Raw genomic sequence first — 16464 nt, 5'->3', positions numbered from 1 at the left:
AAATTCAAACTCATGTAAAGGTATTTTCTTTCATCGTAAGGATGCCATACTCTCACAAATGACATGACTCTTTTGCCTCCATAAAAGGCAATAATTCCTAAAGATATCTTTGAATCATAGCATTTATGCAGTGTTTTTCCTTTCATGAGAAATAGTTATTTCTTTCCACTTTACAACAACTTCATATTTTTTAAATAGATCTCACTAAATCAACTTTGCTTCTAACCCTTTATACTTAGACACACATAAATCTCAGCCGGCTTATAAATACTGTGTGTGAACTAGCTCCCGGACAAACACAAAGTCAGCTATGATATGACCGACAGATCATTTTTTAGTGATTAAAACGGAACCACGTTGGATCCAACAGAAACAAGATAATCTTAAAAGTGACCTCCATTCTTCAAAAATTGGTAACATTTTAAGCTAACTTTCAATATTAAAGCAAAACAAGAAACTCAAGCTTCTCCACTGAGGACAAGCAAGGCTGCTTGAATGTTTTAAAGGAAAATAGGCACTTCCTTTTCCTTCTTTAGATAACTCGATATTTCCCCTGCTATATTTACACAGTTCAGGTGTCTAGACAATAGCATGGTCAATATGATAGCCAGGCCCTGCTCCGGTGTCCTTCTTGGGACTCTTCCTTTTGCACCAGAGTGCTGTGCATTTTGTTTTGAATTTTAAGGAGCTCAATTTGAGTTCTCCAGTCTACTTCTCCAAGCATTCGCCTGCAAGCATTTTCATCAGAAACACTGAACGCGCTCTCCCCACCCTGCACCCCCCAATCTGATTAGTGTCAACACAGCTGCCCTATTCTGAGGAATGTAAACTAATATTGTTGTTACACCTCCTTCAACCTTAGGAAACTTCCTCAAAGCCTTACAAACTCTTCAGGAGTTTTTTTTCTTATCCCTTTGCCTGGGGATTTAAATGCCTGCGACATACTTGTTGAGGAGAGATCAGAGAGGCAAATCATCAATTCCTTAATAAAATCCTCCATGCTATAATACACAGTGACATGTATGCATGGATAAATATTTAATAATGCATCACTGCAAAATAACTTTATTTGTCATTACACAGTGAAAGGCTAAGTCAATCACCAGACAATAGGGACATTGCTGAAGTCCCCTCAGGATTTAGATACGTCTCCGGATTGATAGAATTCAAAACAAAGATGGTTTAAAAAAAAATCTCACCTGATTATTTTGAATAAAGCTTCATTTGCTTTTAGGATGAAGTCTGGAGATAGAACTAAGAACTTAACTGAGTTAAGACACAGTCAACTAATTTGCCTCACTGGGACATGAACACCCCACAGAGGAGTCATTTCAATGTATCTGGCAGAATGTGATCTGCTCTCTCAGTCTGTTCTTATAAAAAGTGATTTTATAAACTCCTGAATATTGGGTTTCTTCAAATACATAACATCACCCAGAAATTTTTCTTCTCCCTTCTCTCCGACTATTTTATCTCCTACTTAAAGAAAAAAAAAAAACTTACAGTCACCACAGAAAACATTTACCAAGATAAGGAGATTCCTACATACAATTTGCAAAAACATTACGTTGGGTGACGGAGAACCACAATACGTAAGCTTTTATTTAAAAAATAAAAATGAAAAAGCATCTCTAAATGGAGTGCTAAAATCTAAAATCCTTACCTCACTAAATTGAGTCTGGGCATTGTTTTCCAGGTACAACATGTTAGCTGTAAGATTGATCAATGCCGCTGTCCTCTCTTCTGGCTCCAGGATTTTGCCAACCCCCCCACCCCCTCTGAGACCCTTACAACAGGAATCTACTAAGAAGATAACAGAACTCAAGTCCCTTCTCTCTTTCTCTCTCTGTACATAATTTTAGGTTCCCTAATATATACCCAACTATAGGCATGAGGGGGCGGGACTCTTCTCTTTACCTGTCCAATCCATCAACTTCCACCTGGACTCCTCCACTCCAATGGAGTGAGGCCTCTCCCATCTCATTAAGTAGTTAGAATTCCTTATCACCAATCTTTAAAAGAAAAAGAAAGAAAGAAAGCTAAAAAAAAAAAGAAACAGGAGAGAGACAGACAGGTAAAACTTTCCCTTGTCTCTTTCATAAGAAAGTATGCTCTCTCCAGAAACAAACCAAAATCTCCCCAAACAAACCACAAACCCGTACCACCACCAGGAAGAACAGAAGGCATTTCTGAAAGTTACTTTACACTTTGCAACTGAAAAGTCAAACTTCATGGAGAGCTTTTGGAAGGGTTGTTTTCGTTTAAACCTACATGGGGGGGGGGTTTCAAGAATGATTATACAAAGTTAGAAATTGAAGGAAAATACTCAAATCCAGTTATATTTCCTCAATGTAACAATTAAAATTCACTGCCTGATTGCTGAAAAGTTTTCAACTTATTCCTCCCAGAGAAATGCCAGTGGTTTCACTAAAACTATGCCAACATAAGCCACTTGATTTTTTAGCGCATGCTTCAATAACAATTTAAACCATTGGTCCCGTTAACTTGTAAAAACAAACAAACATCCATATTATGTACAGGAAATAGAAATCCTGGGAAATGTGCCCGTTTTTTTTTAATGGCCTTTAAAAAAAACTGCTTCTTTCTATCATTATTTCTCGAGACATAGAATCAATGCAATAGCTTATCTATTTGAATATTTATTGTATTTAGTTTTTATCAATGTTCAAAGAATATCTTTTTCTATAAACAGCTAATAAATTACAAATAGGAAGAATAAATCTACAAGTGTGAGAGACCAATTAGCTTTTGCTTTAAAAATATATTTATATAAATACATCACAACATTCACATAGAATCTGGCCTTGTGGGATATCTACCATGATTTAGAAGATGAAGTGCACCGTAATGGTTATTGTGTGATTCACCAAGATACTCTCATTACTGCTGAGTATTCCACATAACCCAGTTAGATTTATATCTAAACATCCCCACCCATACTCAGGAAGTCAATTCCCTCAGTCCTGCCTGAAAGTTACAACTGGCCAAGATATCTATAAGTGAATATTTAGATTTCCTCTAAAATTTAGAAGAAGATTAGAAGAAAATTGGGAGCCAGAATAGATTCGTATATAAACTAGAATTAAAGCTTGCAAATATAGTCATGACCTTGAATTTGCCTCCTCTTTATGTCTACTGTCACATCCATAAAATGTGTGCACATAAAGGATGAAGTGATCATTGGGGTGGTACTTATTTTAAAGCCTCTAAGTTATTGATAAGAATGTTTCCCTTTTTGCAAAAAATTTTCAGTAACATCATTTGATTTCAAGTGTCTAAGAATATGACAACACTCTGTAACGCTACAAATTTATAACTGACATAATGTTCATTTCTTCACTGAAATATTGGGAAGATGACCTCTTACTACCTGTAATTAACCAAATGAGCACTGACTACAAGCCAAACAAAAAGAAATTACTTACAAAATGCAGCGTAGTTATTTGCACCATGTATTTAAATTCTACACCCACCGACAGCTTCAGGGTCAATGGTGGAAAGCAGATGGTTGCTTCCTTAGAGCTGTGTTCTATTCCAGTGGTTCAAAAACTTGGGTGACCCTGGAAATCATCCAGGGTGCTTTTTAAAAACAGATTTCTGGACCTGGCCCCAGATCTACTGAATCAGACTCTTCAGGGATGCTGCCCCTACATCTGTACTGTATATAGCCCACTAGGCAGCTCTGCACGAGTCAGGCTTGAGAATCAATGCTCTAGAGTAAACGCCATTAGCACAACTGCCCAGAAAGTTATTACTGGATTCTTTTTTACATTAATGGGGTAGTTTAACCATTTGAACTCCTAAATTTAGGGCTTGAGTGTTGATGATATTCTATCCAAATGCAAACAAATGTCATCTTTCACGAAGTCAAAAGATTCCCAACAGGATTTTATGGACTGAAAAATCAAATTTCCGGGCTGGCCTGGTTGCGCAGCAGTTAAGTTCCCACATTCTGCTTCGACAGCCCGGGGTTTGACAGTTCAGATCCTGGGCGCAGACCAACGCACTGCTTGTTAGGCCATGCTGTGGTAGGCGTCCCACATATGAAGTAGAGGAAGATGGGCACGGATATTAGCTCAGGACTAATCTTCCTCAAAAATAAATAAATAAATAAAGTAAAAAAATCAAATTCCTTCTACGTACCACCTCAGGCTTCAGCAGAATCAAGTCTGACCGTGCTCTCTATCGAACATATCTACCAAGATTGTGGACAAAAACTAAGACATATATATCTTACATGTAAGGTAGGCTGTATCTGCCATGGCTACTCGGCACTTTGGGTAGTTGAGGGGAAAGAGCACTGGACTGAAGGTTGCAACAGGAGTAAGTAGGAGAATACAGGCTCTGTTCCAGCTCTGCCTTTAGCTAGCTCTGCCCTTGGGGCAGGTTACTTAACCACTCTGGATTCAGGTTCCTCATTTGTGAAATGAGGGGCAAAACTAAATAATTTCTAAAGACTATTACAAAGATACGCATCTCTGTCCAAAATTCACGGAAGTGATTTAAAGGATTATTTGCATTTCTCTTATTTTATTTGGATATCTGTACCTCAATTTGCTCATCTGTGAATGGTGCAATTGAAGCAATCAAATTGTACAGATACTAAGATGCTTAAATGACATAAAGAAAAAGGTACCAAATATTGGGGGGAAAAAAACCTGTGTGTTTTGCTTTAAGGCATCCTCATAATAAAATACTAGCTAATAATCCATTTAAATTTGAACTTACCATAAACATTTTCATAAAAGAGCTAATTAAAGTACATCTGATAATGTTTGATTTTAGAATTAGTGTGAATACATAATGTAACTATCGTGCACTTATTTAAGCAAGAGATTAGAGAAAAGCAACCATTCTCTGCACTCGCCACACAACAATGCTTATCCTGGGATCTCAAAGGTTTAGTAACATGCATTAATTTTCCTAACAACCTAGTGATGTAGGTAAGTATTATTATCCCCATTTTGCAGATAAACTCGAAGATCTTAAGTGGGTTCCCCAAGTCCTCAGGAGTCAGAACAACTCTGTTTATAGCTCATAACTCTCCATTCTCAGTCATTTCCTACAGATTTCTCAAAGTTTCACGGCCCCAGAATTAGGGGTCAAGCACCGCCCTCTGGATGAAAACGCCACTGCTGTAAATGCAGTGTGTTGCAAGCAGAAGTCATCCAAGACATGATCAACGTGCATGCTTTCCTGAAATAATACCGTTAACATTTTGTTGAATATACTTCTTAACTGTTATTCTTGTAAGAGCTCTTTGTCTATTAAAGCTATTAACCCCTTATCATAAGTGCTGCAAATATTGTTCTTCTGCATGTGTGTGTGTGTGTACATGTGTATGTCTACGTGCACGTCTAGTCTCTCAAGCTTGTATATGGTTTTGTGGTTTGCTTTTTGGTGTAGAAGAATTCCAATTTTTCAATAGTTAAATTTATCACTTTTCCCTATGACTTACTATTTTTTGAACATAGTTTGAAAGGCCTTCTCTAGCTCAGCTTTCTAAAATTCTTCAACTATGTTATCATCTGATATTATTATGGTTTTTTGAATGTTTTCATATGCAAATATTTTAACTCTCTGGAATCTCTATTAGCATGAGAACCAAATGAAGATCTACCCTCCCCCCAAATAGAGAACTTATCTTCATCATTTTATTGAATATTTTTTCTCTCAGATTTGACGTGCCATCTTTATGACATACCAAATGTCAACAGTTCCATTTTGTATCTCTATGTGAGAAAGTTAAGTAGGTATATAAATCCTTGGCACACTGAAAACATTTATTTGAAGTTCTTAATCCACTCTGTGTAAGGTTGGATAGGGAACAACACGGAACCCATAAAATTTTAGAAAGTAAAAAATGGAAGCAAGTTTGTGCTCCTGGATCTAGGTCTGCACTGAGAGGTTGGAGGTAGGTAGAGGGTAGGCAAATGCCTAGGTTTCATGAATACATGGAATGGAGGTAAGTGTTTTAGTGAGCTCCTTCATGAAGACCTTAGTTCTACTGAATTGAGAGAAAAGAGAAGTTAGAAGAGGTTTGGGTACATTTGGCCAGGATTAGGTAGTCATTTATTGAAGTAAACAAACATTGGTGACTTGTTTTTGTAGCAGCAGTTGAGATTCCAAGAAAAAATAGGTACCTGGTTCTAAACATATCAATCCTTCTATGCTTTAACCAAAAACCTACCTGAGTGAGGTAGAAAAATGAATACTCAGCAATGTCTCCACTTTCTGCCCCCCCAGAGACCCCTCACCATCACTTTGTTACCATATGTTTCCAGAGTGATGGTGTCCTTCCCAGCCCTACCAAGCAAGCTCGGTGCATTTTGGGTTCACCTTCTCTCTAATTGCCCTTCCTTCCCTCAGTGTCAGTTTCACTTCCTCTTGGTTTTTATCAAATTTGTCATGACATTTCATCTGAGAGGTCTGAATATGAAAGTTCTTCATCCTGGGGGAAAAAAAAAATCTTTATCTTTCCTGAAGAACAACTCTGATCATGTCACTCCTCAGGATGCCTCAATGGCAATGGGACAAATCCAACTATTTCCACAGGTGTTCAAGACCCTTCACAATCTGGCCTCAAGCTATCCTCTCAGCCTCACCTTCCCTTCCCTGTATTCCACTCTGCTTGCTACATGGCCCCAGCTGACCATTTCTGCCCCTCTGCTCAATCTGGTCCCTCAGTTTGGAATGCCTTCATCCTCTTTACCTAATAAATTAAAACATTTTCAGATTTTTTAAAATGCCACCTTCATGAGGAGTTCTTGAATTCCCTAGTTGAAGTTCAATCTTCCCTTATTTTATATGAATGTTTTATATAAAAATATTAATAAAGTACTACCTTACAATGCAAAAAGTTGTATACTTGTCTGTCTTCCCGACTCCCCCGTTGATCTATTAATGTCCTTTGCCTTCCCACCCAATCCCTACGCTACTGCAGTTGTACTGTTTTCCTTATTAATAAATATAAGCTATACATTTTTGAAGTTGGAGTACATTTCTGTTCATCATATCACATTTAGTGTCTAAAAGCTTGATAAATATAAGTTCAATTGAACAGTTTAATTCTTTAAGAAAGAAGTAGAAAGTTGAACAGTAGACTCTTTACCCAATATATTTATTTGGACACAGATGCCTTTCCTCCAGGAAATAATGCACAGTATCTAATTAAAATAGAAGAGAGAAAAAAATGATGCTTTCAATCTAAGCACAGTACCTCAAACCCTCAATAATTACTTGTCAAAAGGGAAAACTGTCAGCATGATAAACCTGCAATAGCCAAAAAAGATAGGACTTTTACAGAGCATGTGTGAGAGCTGAGGAATGCTGGGACTTTCCTAGCTGCTGAACAAAACCAATTAGATCATTTTAATGCCAGCTACCATAAACTTAAACGACGACCAGCAGAACACACTGAGTAACTTTCAAAGCTCTCATCTTTCCCAAGTTAAGTGATTTCCTTCCTCTGTTCTTCAGATAGGTGAGAAGAATTAACATTTGTAGAAGCTATTGAAGGCCACTCAATTCACTAAACTGATTTTCTCTTTAGTCCAAGGCTAAATTCCAAAGCAAGATAGAAGATCTTATCCATTTTAGGGTCACTAGCCAGGCTCTGAAAAATGAATATGCCTTATAGGCATAGAAGGGGAGATTAATTTTGCCCTAAATCTTACAGTTGTACTCAAGCTGTAATTTTTTATTTTCTGTAAGCCTTCAAGTAGAAAGTAAAATGGTGAGCAGGGTTTAGATTCTCTCTTTGTGTTTTCTATGGGTCAGATACTCTTCAAAGCACTTTCTATACATCAAAGTCATTTAATTCTTATAAAAATTTATGATTTAGGTACTGTTATTTTCCCTATTTTATAGTGGAAGATGAAGACATTGAGATGCAGACATTCTAAATGCTGAAATTGAAATTAGAACCTGGATATTTAGGTCCCCAAATCCATGCAAACACCGTACTGCACAGTTAGCTTGTGTCTTCATATCTCCTCCTCTCGTATTTATCCCTCCTTCAATGTCATGGCCACAGCAGTCCTATACCTCATTTACCAGATACTCCACTCTATGAGTATAATAACAATATTTTTAACCACTTCCCCAGATTTAGATAGCACCTTACTTTTGAAAGACTCCAAAACACTGCAAGTAAATAGGTATACAAATAAGATCCTCTCTCCCCACATTATCTTCATTTTGAATTAAAACACTTTTAGATTACAAAATAATGTCAGATTTATAGGCAAAAAAATGAAACAGAAAATTTTTTTAAATGTCGTCAATAAACACAACACTCACAGAGAATTATCATTAAAATTTCCATGGTCTTCCTCCTGTGTTTATGTATGTATTCTGTAAGCAAAATCAGGATCATACTCATCACAATTTTTTTTCAGTTATCATAGTATTATGAGCATTTTCCCATGTTAAGTATTCTTATGACTAAAAGTACTGGGTCAGAGGTTATGGATTGAAGTCACCTATTAGGTATAGAATCAAATTATTTTCCAAAAGAACTGCATGAAATTATGTTTGTATGGGGAGAAGGACCACGGTATTGAAGATTATCGTTTCCAACTTTACAAATGAGAAAAATATTTTCTCATTTTAATACGAATCTTCTTGATTGCCAGTGAGATGAAATGTATTTCAATTTGTTTGTTATCCCTCTGCATTTCTTCTTTAAATGATCTATCAACGTTGATCTATTAAGGTCCTTTGTCGTCCCCCCCAATTCCCTACCCCGTTGCAGTAGTAATGTTTTCCTTATTAATAAAGATTTTAACTCTTTGACATATTTGTCATACATTTTCAAAGTTTATTTGCTTTTTAGTATTATACATATTGAAATAAGAACTCTGACTACTTTACTACACAAAAATTACTTCTTCAGTCATTTATCCCAGAACCTAGAGGTAATTACTGTTAAAATTTTGGTATATTCTCTGCCAGGGATACATATTCCACACAACTCTGTGTTTTATAAACTATACATGTAATAGTAAATATTAAAGATATATTTTATTAAATATGTATATATGTGTCTGTATAAATATATACATATGCCTATTTTAAAAATTAACCTGTTAAAAGGAATGCATACTCAGGTCATTACATGTACTTTTTTAAATACCATATTTTTAAAACACTGCACAGTCTTACTGAAAAAATTTAGCCATTTTCCATTAATTTGGTATTCAATTTGCTCTTATTTTTCTTTAACATTATAACCTTAAAGAAAAAAGTACTATACTACCAATTTAAAAAGATTATTGGAAACTGAATTAATCAGTTAAAAGGTAAAAATATTACCGAGGCTGGCCTGGTGGTGTAGTGGTTAAGTTCATGCACTCTACTTTGGTGGCCCAGAGTTTGCAGGTTGGGATCCCGGCACAGACCTACACACCGCTCATCAAGCCATGCTGTGGTGGTGTCCCACATACAAAATACAGGAAGGTTGGCACAGATGTTAGCTCACCAACAATCTTCCTCAAGCAAAAAAGATTGGCAACAGACGTTAACTCAGGGCTAATCTTCCTCACCAAAAAGGAAAAAAAAAGTATTTTAAAGGCCAAAAGATGCTACTACATTGATTTCCACATATTATATCAGTTTATGTTTAGACCAACAGTATAAAGCAGAGCACACTCTACCACAACATCATTAGTAGCAACTATTATTTAAAATATTTTCAATATTTTAGAGTAAAAACTCACAAACAAAATTGACTTCTCCCGTTGCCATTAAACATTATTCATTAAAGTGAACACACTCAGCTCATCACCATTGATTGGTTACTTTGGAAAGGGCAGGTCTTTAAATTAAACCAACTTGTGTTTGAAAACTGGTGCGTTTACTTAGCTTTTTTGAATCTTCATCTGTAAAATCAACACATTATAACCCATATTATAACATTTAACATTTAGCTCACATTATAACTTTTAACTTCCTAACCAATTCTCTAGCAGTAATTAGTGTATGATAGGTTTTAAATAGATTTCAGGATCCCGTTATCTTTTTGTTTATTCATATCTGTAGTTTTGGACTTAGCTACTAAATACCTTCTATAAATTCTTATTTTTGTAAACACTATGTTTTCTGTGGTTTCAACAGATAGTTTGATTAACACTATATTCAATTCCTTTCCTTTCTACTAACTGCCATATCTTGCAATGGCTGCTGCCACAGTAAGTGGTCATAGACAATGTGGTCAAATGCCAGCTTGGGAGAGCGGAAAGAGTGCTGGAATCAATAGCAGAAACTAGGGGCCAGTCCTCCTCTCTGTGATTTTGAGTTAGCACCTTTTTTGAATGGATAGATAGTGAACAAATATTCACTCAAGCGAATCACATAATACATATCTTTCCTTCTGGAATATATTCTTATAAGATACCAGCTTTTAAGTAATTTACTCTACCTAACACCAGAGGAAAGGCAACCTATCTTGCCTTTAAGGATCATGCATGAAAGGGTATTGTCCCAGGAGTCGTGGACTTGAAGCTCTGGCTCGGCCATACATTGATGACCTGAAGCAGGACATTTCCCCATCGATCTCTCAGTTTTCCGATCTGTTCACTGGACTTAGTTTTGTGACATATTTGGCATCCTATACTACTGTGATTCTAATCTCCTTTGGAGTCCCTGTTTGTCTATTGACACATGATCTGAATTTTACTGTTGATGAAGACAGACAACTTCTCTATGAACTTTATATCTTACATCTTTCCCTGGTGGGAATTCCTTCCTAAAGGGCCTGGGAGACAGCTGACTTCACAGACTGGTTGATTTCTATCCAGCTTTCAGCCCTGGAGAATTTAGCCTTCACTTTTAGTTCCTTAACTTTTCTTTTCTCAGCATGAATAATAGGTTGGGCAGGGGATGCCTCATTCTTCCTGGCGGCTGTATTTTGAGGCAACTCAGCTTTCTTTCTTAGGTAAACCATCTCCGCCCTTTCCTGGAAAAAAAAAAAAATCCCTGGGCAAAATTTTAAAAAGGAGCATTTACTTTGGAGTCCTGGATGAACTCCAGGGAAAAATCACATTTTGCCTCTTTTAATCTAGACTCTCAGAGAGTTCCAAGGACTTCTCTTTGTGACAACAGGTCGTGGGGGTAAAAGAACCTTCTCTGGAAACCACTTCCACTCACTCTAAGTGTGGGGTGTAGGAGACTTTGGTCCCCCGAAATAATAATGACATAAAAGTAAGCAGCTTCCTAGTGTCATTTTTGTTCTGAGTTCAGAAGAAAGTTAAGCATACGTGGAAAAGCAGGGCCTTGTAAGGTTTGTAGGTGAAAGCTGGGGGTTTAGCAAACCTGGGGTTTACCAAATGGAAAACCAAACCCAACTCCAAGGCTACATGTAAATGTTGTGGTAAGAACCTCATGATCAATTCTAGCTTTAAAATATTCTATATTTCTGGGGCCGGCCTGGCAGCATAGTGGTTAAGTTCGTGCACTCTGCTTTGGCAGCCTGAGGTTCCAGATTCAGAACCCGGGCGCAGACCTACACACCGCCCATCAAGCCATGCTGTGGTGGCATCCCATATACAAAATAGAGGAAGATTGGCAGGGATGCTAGCTCAGGGACAATCTTCCTCACCAAAAAACAAACAAACATATATTTCTATCTAGGAGAGTCTTAATTGAATACTTCTATTGAAAACGTCCCATTAATGGGCAAAGAGAGCTATAGTAGTTTGAGACTATACAATAAGACTGTTAGGATGTGCATCAGGCACTGCAGCTAAGAGCATATATATCTCCTATTTCACAGTTTTGCAGCTTTGTCCACCCTGGTTCCTCTATTCTCTCTGACAGGCAAAATCAAATGCGTCCTTCAACACCCATCTAACTTGTTACCTCCATTTTATTCAACATTTGAGTGTCTGCTATGTACCCAGCATTGTGTGAGCATCTGTAGATCAATTCTTGTCTTCTCTAGGCAGCCAGTTGCTTTGGGGATACCTAAGTTATTATCATTATCATTTCCTTACTTTTTTTTTCTTTTTTTTTGCTGAGGAAGATTCACCCTGAGCTAACATCAGTTGCAATCTTCCCCCTTTTTTTACCTTGAGCAAGATTCACCCTGAGTTAACATACATGCCAGTCTTCCTCTATTTTGTATGTGGGATGCCGCCATGGCAAGGCCACCGACTAGCGGTGTATGTCTGCACCCAGCAACCAAACCCAGGCCACCAAAGCCAAGTTCACCAAACCCAACCACCAGACCACAGGGCCAGCTCCATCATCTCATTACTTTTTAATTCTGTTTTCATGTCTCCTGCACTAAAATTAGCTTGAGGGCAACAGTGATACCCAATTTAGTTCTGTATTTCCTTCAGTTTAGAAAGTACAGAATAGGCACTCAAATTCTCATTGCCAGATGACTATTCTGGTTTGCCCCATAAGATAAATCTGTGAAGCAGGCATGGTCTTATTACCCCAATCCTCAGATAATGACACCAGGTTACAGAGGCTTAAATTTTATATACAAGTTCACACATTAACTATGCTTAAGGCCACAGATTGCCATGTCACAAAAATGATTACCCTCACACATGCAGGCCCAACAACAGAGAGGTAATTCAGTCTTGGAGCAAATCAATTTCTTTGCATGCTCTGTAGGAGAAATGAGAGGCCCTGTTGCCACAAATGACTCCCAAAGATATCCGTTCCCCTTCAGCAGCTTTTTTCCCTTCCTGTCGATCTCCTGAAGTTCCTACTGTTACAGACACAATAAACTTAGTTCTAGCTTCCCAAGCCTGATTCACAACTCGATTAAAAAGTGGTGCAACCAGGTAGGTGTGCCTCTGTACCCAGGTAGTTAAGCCAGATCTTCCGGCCCATGGAGGCCACTGGTTTGATTTTGTAAGAAAACATTATCTGCATTGATCATTAACTGGACAATTCTGCAACAATTGTCACAGAGAGATAAAGAAAAGACACAGGAGGAGTGCTGCATCTAAGAAATATAGGTAATTTCCAGCAAAGACTGAAATTGACTTTAGGATTAATACATATGTTGCTTAAAAGTAAAGGAAAACTAAGTATTAGAACCTCCTAATAAAAATGAAGAAATCATTTCTTCAGATGGAAACCAGTACAGTTGTTGTATTCAAATCACAGAAAAAAACATGTGGCAAATAACCTGAACACACACATGCAAGCTATGAAGCAACTGGCCCCAACAAAAGGAAAAATAAAACCGAGGAATTATTTGTAACTCAGTTGCTAAGTGAATGAAACGGGTGTACTACTCCCATCTTAATTATATATGTGATCTTCTTTAACTATTCCGTTTTATTCACTAGGTTTTGTAATTCCAATAGATTCTCTACAGGGTAAAGAGTTTCAGCTGCAGTGTCAAAAGGCTGAGTCAATGACAGAGTAAGTAGTGTGTCCTGAATCCGAGAGTAAGGCTACGGTCATCCAGAACACAAATGCTTCAGTCTGAGCATCTCTTTAAAAGGTATTCAGTTTCTTCTCTCTCAATCATTCCTCAAACAGTCTCCATTCTTATAATTTTTTTCTTTTTGAGGAAGATTAGCCCTGAGCTAACCTCTGCTGCCAATCCTTCTCTTTTTGCTGAGGAAGACTGGCCCTGAGCTAACATACGTGCCCATCTTCCTCTACTTTATACATGGGATGCCTGCCACAGCATGGCTTGACAAGCAATACGTAGGTCCACACCCGGGATCCAAACTGGCGAACCCTGGGCTGCCAAAGTGGAATGTGTGAACTTAACTACTGCACCACCAGGCTGGTCCCCCAATTCTTATAATTTTTATTTAGCAATCATAGTAAATTGTTAGTCAAGGTCAGTAGCTAGAAGACTAGGTAAACTAAAACTCATGCACGATCCTCAAACATCAGACCACCTCCCATTTGATCTCCACTGTTATGAGAGAGGGACACGTCACAAATGTGTATTGGTTCACCTCATTGGGAAAATTGTCAAATTTGAGTTTTACCTCCTCTCTCTTCCTAACTGGGGAATCTGACAGAAAATTGAATGTCAAAGCTAACATAAATAGTAGCTGATTAAAAATTAGTTGATTTGATTTGATTTTAAGGCCAAATCACAGATCCATTTGGGGTATGTTAATGCTAGAAGGGGTATTAGAGATCACCAGTTGGAGATCATTTGATTTCTTCTCACACACATGCCTGCACACATACACATTTCATTTCAAACATTAACTGTATGCTTCATTGTACATGGTCCTGCAATAAGACCCAGAGAAGAACAAGACTTCGTATCTGTCCTCAGACATCCTCATCTAGTGGAAGAGACACATCTAAAAAAACCTAAGCTGTTTACAAAAGGATGAAATATATGTAAATAGTAGTAATAGTAACTAAAATAAATTCTAAGTAAATGTTAAGTTACAAGTAAAAGTTCTACGCAAATATAGAAGAAGGAACGATTAATTCCCTATAAGGAAATAAGCAGCTGAGTCTTTAAGGTTGAGAAGGACTTTGGAAGAAGAGAAAGGGGAAGAAGATCTTCCTACAATAAAACAACAGCACGAGCCAAAGACAGAGGCATGAAATTATGTGTTCAGACACTAAGATGGAGTTAGGTGCGTGTGCGGCAATGTGTAAGATGCATGACGGAGTAAGAAGGATATGCTGGAATAAGACTGCCGTGGACTTGAATTCTCCTTATCTTTCTCATACTTAAGGTAACTAAGCCTTTATGATTTATGATTTAACTTCCCTGAAGATAAAGGGCTGGGCTAGATCATCTCTTATTTCCTACGATTCTATTTTTCTAACTCCTTGGATTAAAAATGGAAAATCTTCACGTGAACTGAAAGGATATAAAAGACCCTGGAATTCAAGGGACTGTCTTCTGCACTGCTATCACCAAAGATCAACATCAATGCTCCTCTCTGTCTCATCCTCCCCAGAGAAGTGTGCCTGCCAAGTCCACCCAACTGTCACAACAGAGGTTGTCCTCTGACCTTTAGCAAACAATGCACAGAATGCCTTTTGAAGCGGCTGGATGCTGTATCCCTGTTTCTGTAAAGACTGACCTGCAAGGCTAATTAGAGAGTTCACTGTTCTGCCCATCTGGGGTGAACAATTACATTTAGAGTTGTAAAGCAAAACCGGTCCTCCTAACAAATCCACAGCTTTGGAGGGCTCCAACTCAGCAGGGGCTGGCCTATGTTCTCAGGATAACTTAGGAATTTGAACACAAGGACTTATTTCTTCATCATGACTCTTCTATGAGACTATGAGTCTAAGTAGTTGACAATCAATTAAGAATTTGCTCCTAAATCCTTTTCTCATTATTTCCTAGGACTGTAAGTGTATGCACCCATAATGATAGTGGCAATTTCTCTTCTTGTGCCCCAGCAAGACTAGCAAGGAAATGAGAAAGGACTCTGACTCTTTCTCTGGAGGAAAATGTGGTATTACAAAGATAAAGGATGAAAGAGAATATCTGGCTTATAGTGATAATAATAGGAGCAGTAATTCTAAGCACCGGTAAAAATAGAATTAAAGAATATTACATCATTAAGAGACTTTGGAAATCATATAACCAAACCTTTTCATTCTAGAGATAGACAACATAGAACCCAAAAGTGGAAAATAAGTGCCCCAATGCTTTGTAACTATTTTATGAACATGAAGTGGCTCTCCTCATTCTTAGTATCACATCCTTATTTGAAAGAATCGCATCATCCATTGCATTTAACTAAGAGAAATACATGGCACCATGGCTTGTATTCCAAAGGTACCAGAATTGCATCTCATGCATCCCGTTCAGTTTCCTCAAGTTCTGCTTTGAAATCTAAGTTTCTTCTCACTAGGACAGGTTTTCTAACAAACGCATTAAGGTATTAGTAAATGTTAACATCTATTTCTCTTTGGTGAAAAGTTTTTCGGTTCTAAGTTCAGGCTTTCTAAAAGAAGACAGATATCAGTAAAGAGAGATATCAGTAACATCTGATGACAAGATGCTAAAGTCTAATGGTTGCCCAGGTACGTTGGAAGTTACTTTACAGAAACCCGGAAGTGAAGAGCACATACAAGCAAATAGAAAGACAAAACTAAGCAGAAACGTGAGAGGAAAGAGTGACATTAGGATCTAGGCGGTTGTACAGAAAGCACTTTTCACCCTACACTGAAAGGACAGAACTTAGAATCTAGCAAGAGGAGCAGCATCCTCTAGGTTTGGGGTGAAAAAAGAGGAAATAAGACTGACAGGCGAGAATGAGCTTGGAGTCATAAAAAGCTTATCTACCTATTAAGCTAAGTCAAGTGGACTCAGTTCATGGCAAATGACTTATTTATATGTAGTTTTTAACTCGATTTCCTTCCTGTGGAATGTAGATTTGCACCCTAAAGAGCCAACTGAGTGCCTGGGTCTTGAGGACGTATCTGACGACAGTATATACTAACATTTGTACAGCACTTCATAATAACAGACTG

General features: G+C 37.7%; 1 protein-coding gene across 14 annotated transcripts in view; it reads right to left on the bottom strand.

Moving 5' to 3' along the window:
- Positions 1-16464, bottom strand: part of TP63 (tumor protein p63) — a 224950-nt gene that overhangs the window by 94037 nt on the left and 114449 nt on the right. For 3 of the 14 annotated variants that reach the window (XM_008540860.2, XM_070583421.1, XM_070583425.1), the window contains exon 1: positions 1200-1850. The exons of 6 other annotated variants lie outside the window; for them this stretch is intronic. Coding sequence is in view for 5 of the 8 variants with exons in the window: in XM_008540854.2 (XP_008539076.1) it covers positions 1664-1705 (42 nt within the window). In the remaining 3 variants the exon portion in view is untranslated. Of the gene's footprint in view, positions 1-1199; positions 1888-16464 lie in introns of those variants that run through there. 5 more of the 14 variants (XM_070583420.1, XM_070583424.1, XM_070583426.1 and 2 more) reach the window with 3 other exon arrangements.

The sequence above is a fragment of the Equus przewalskii genome, chromosome 18 (genome assembly GCF_037783145.1).
Source record: "Equus przewalskii isolate Varuska chromosome 18, EquPr2, whole genome shotgun sequence".
Lineage (NCBI taxonomy): Eukaryota > Metazoa > Chordata > Mammalia > Perissodactyla > Equidae > Equus > Equus przewalskii.
The sequence above is the reverse complement of the archived record's forward strand: the minus strand, read 5'-3'. Positions and strand labels throughout refer to the sequence as shown.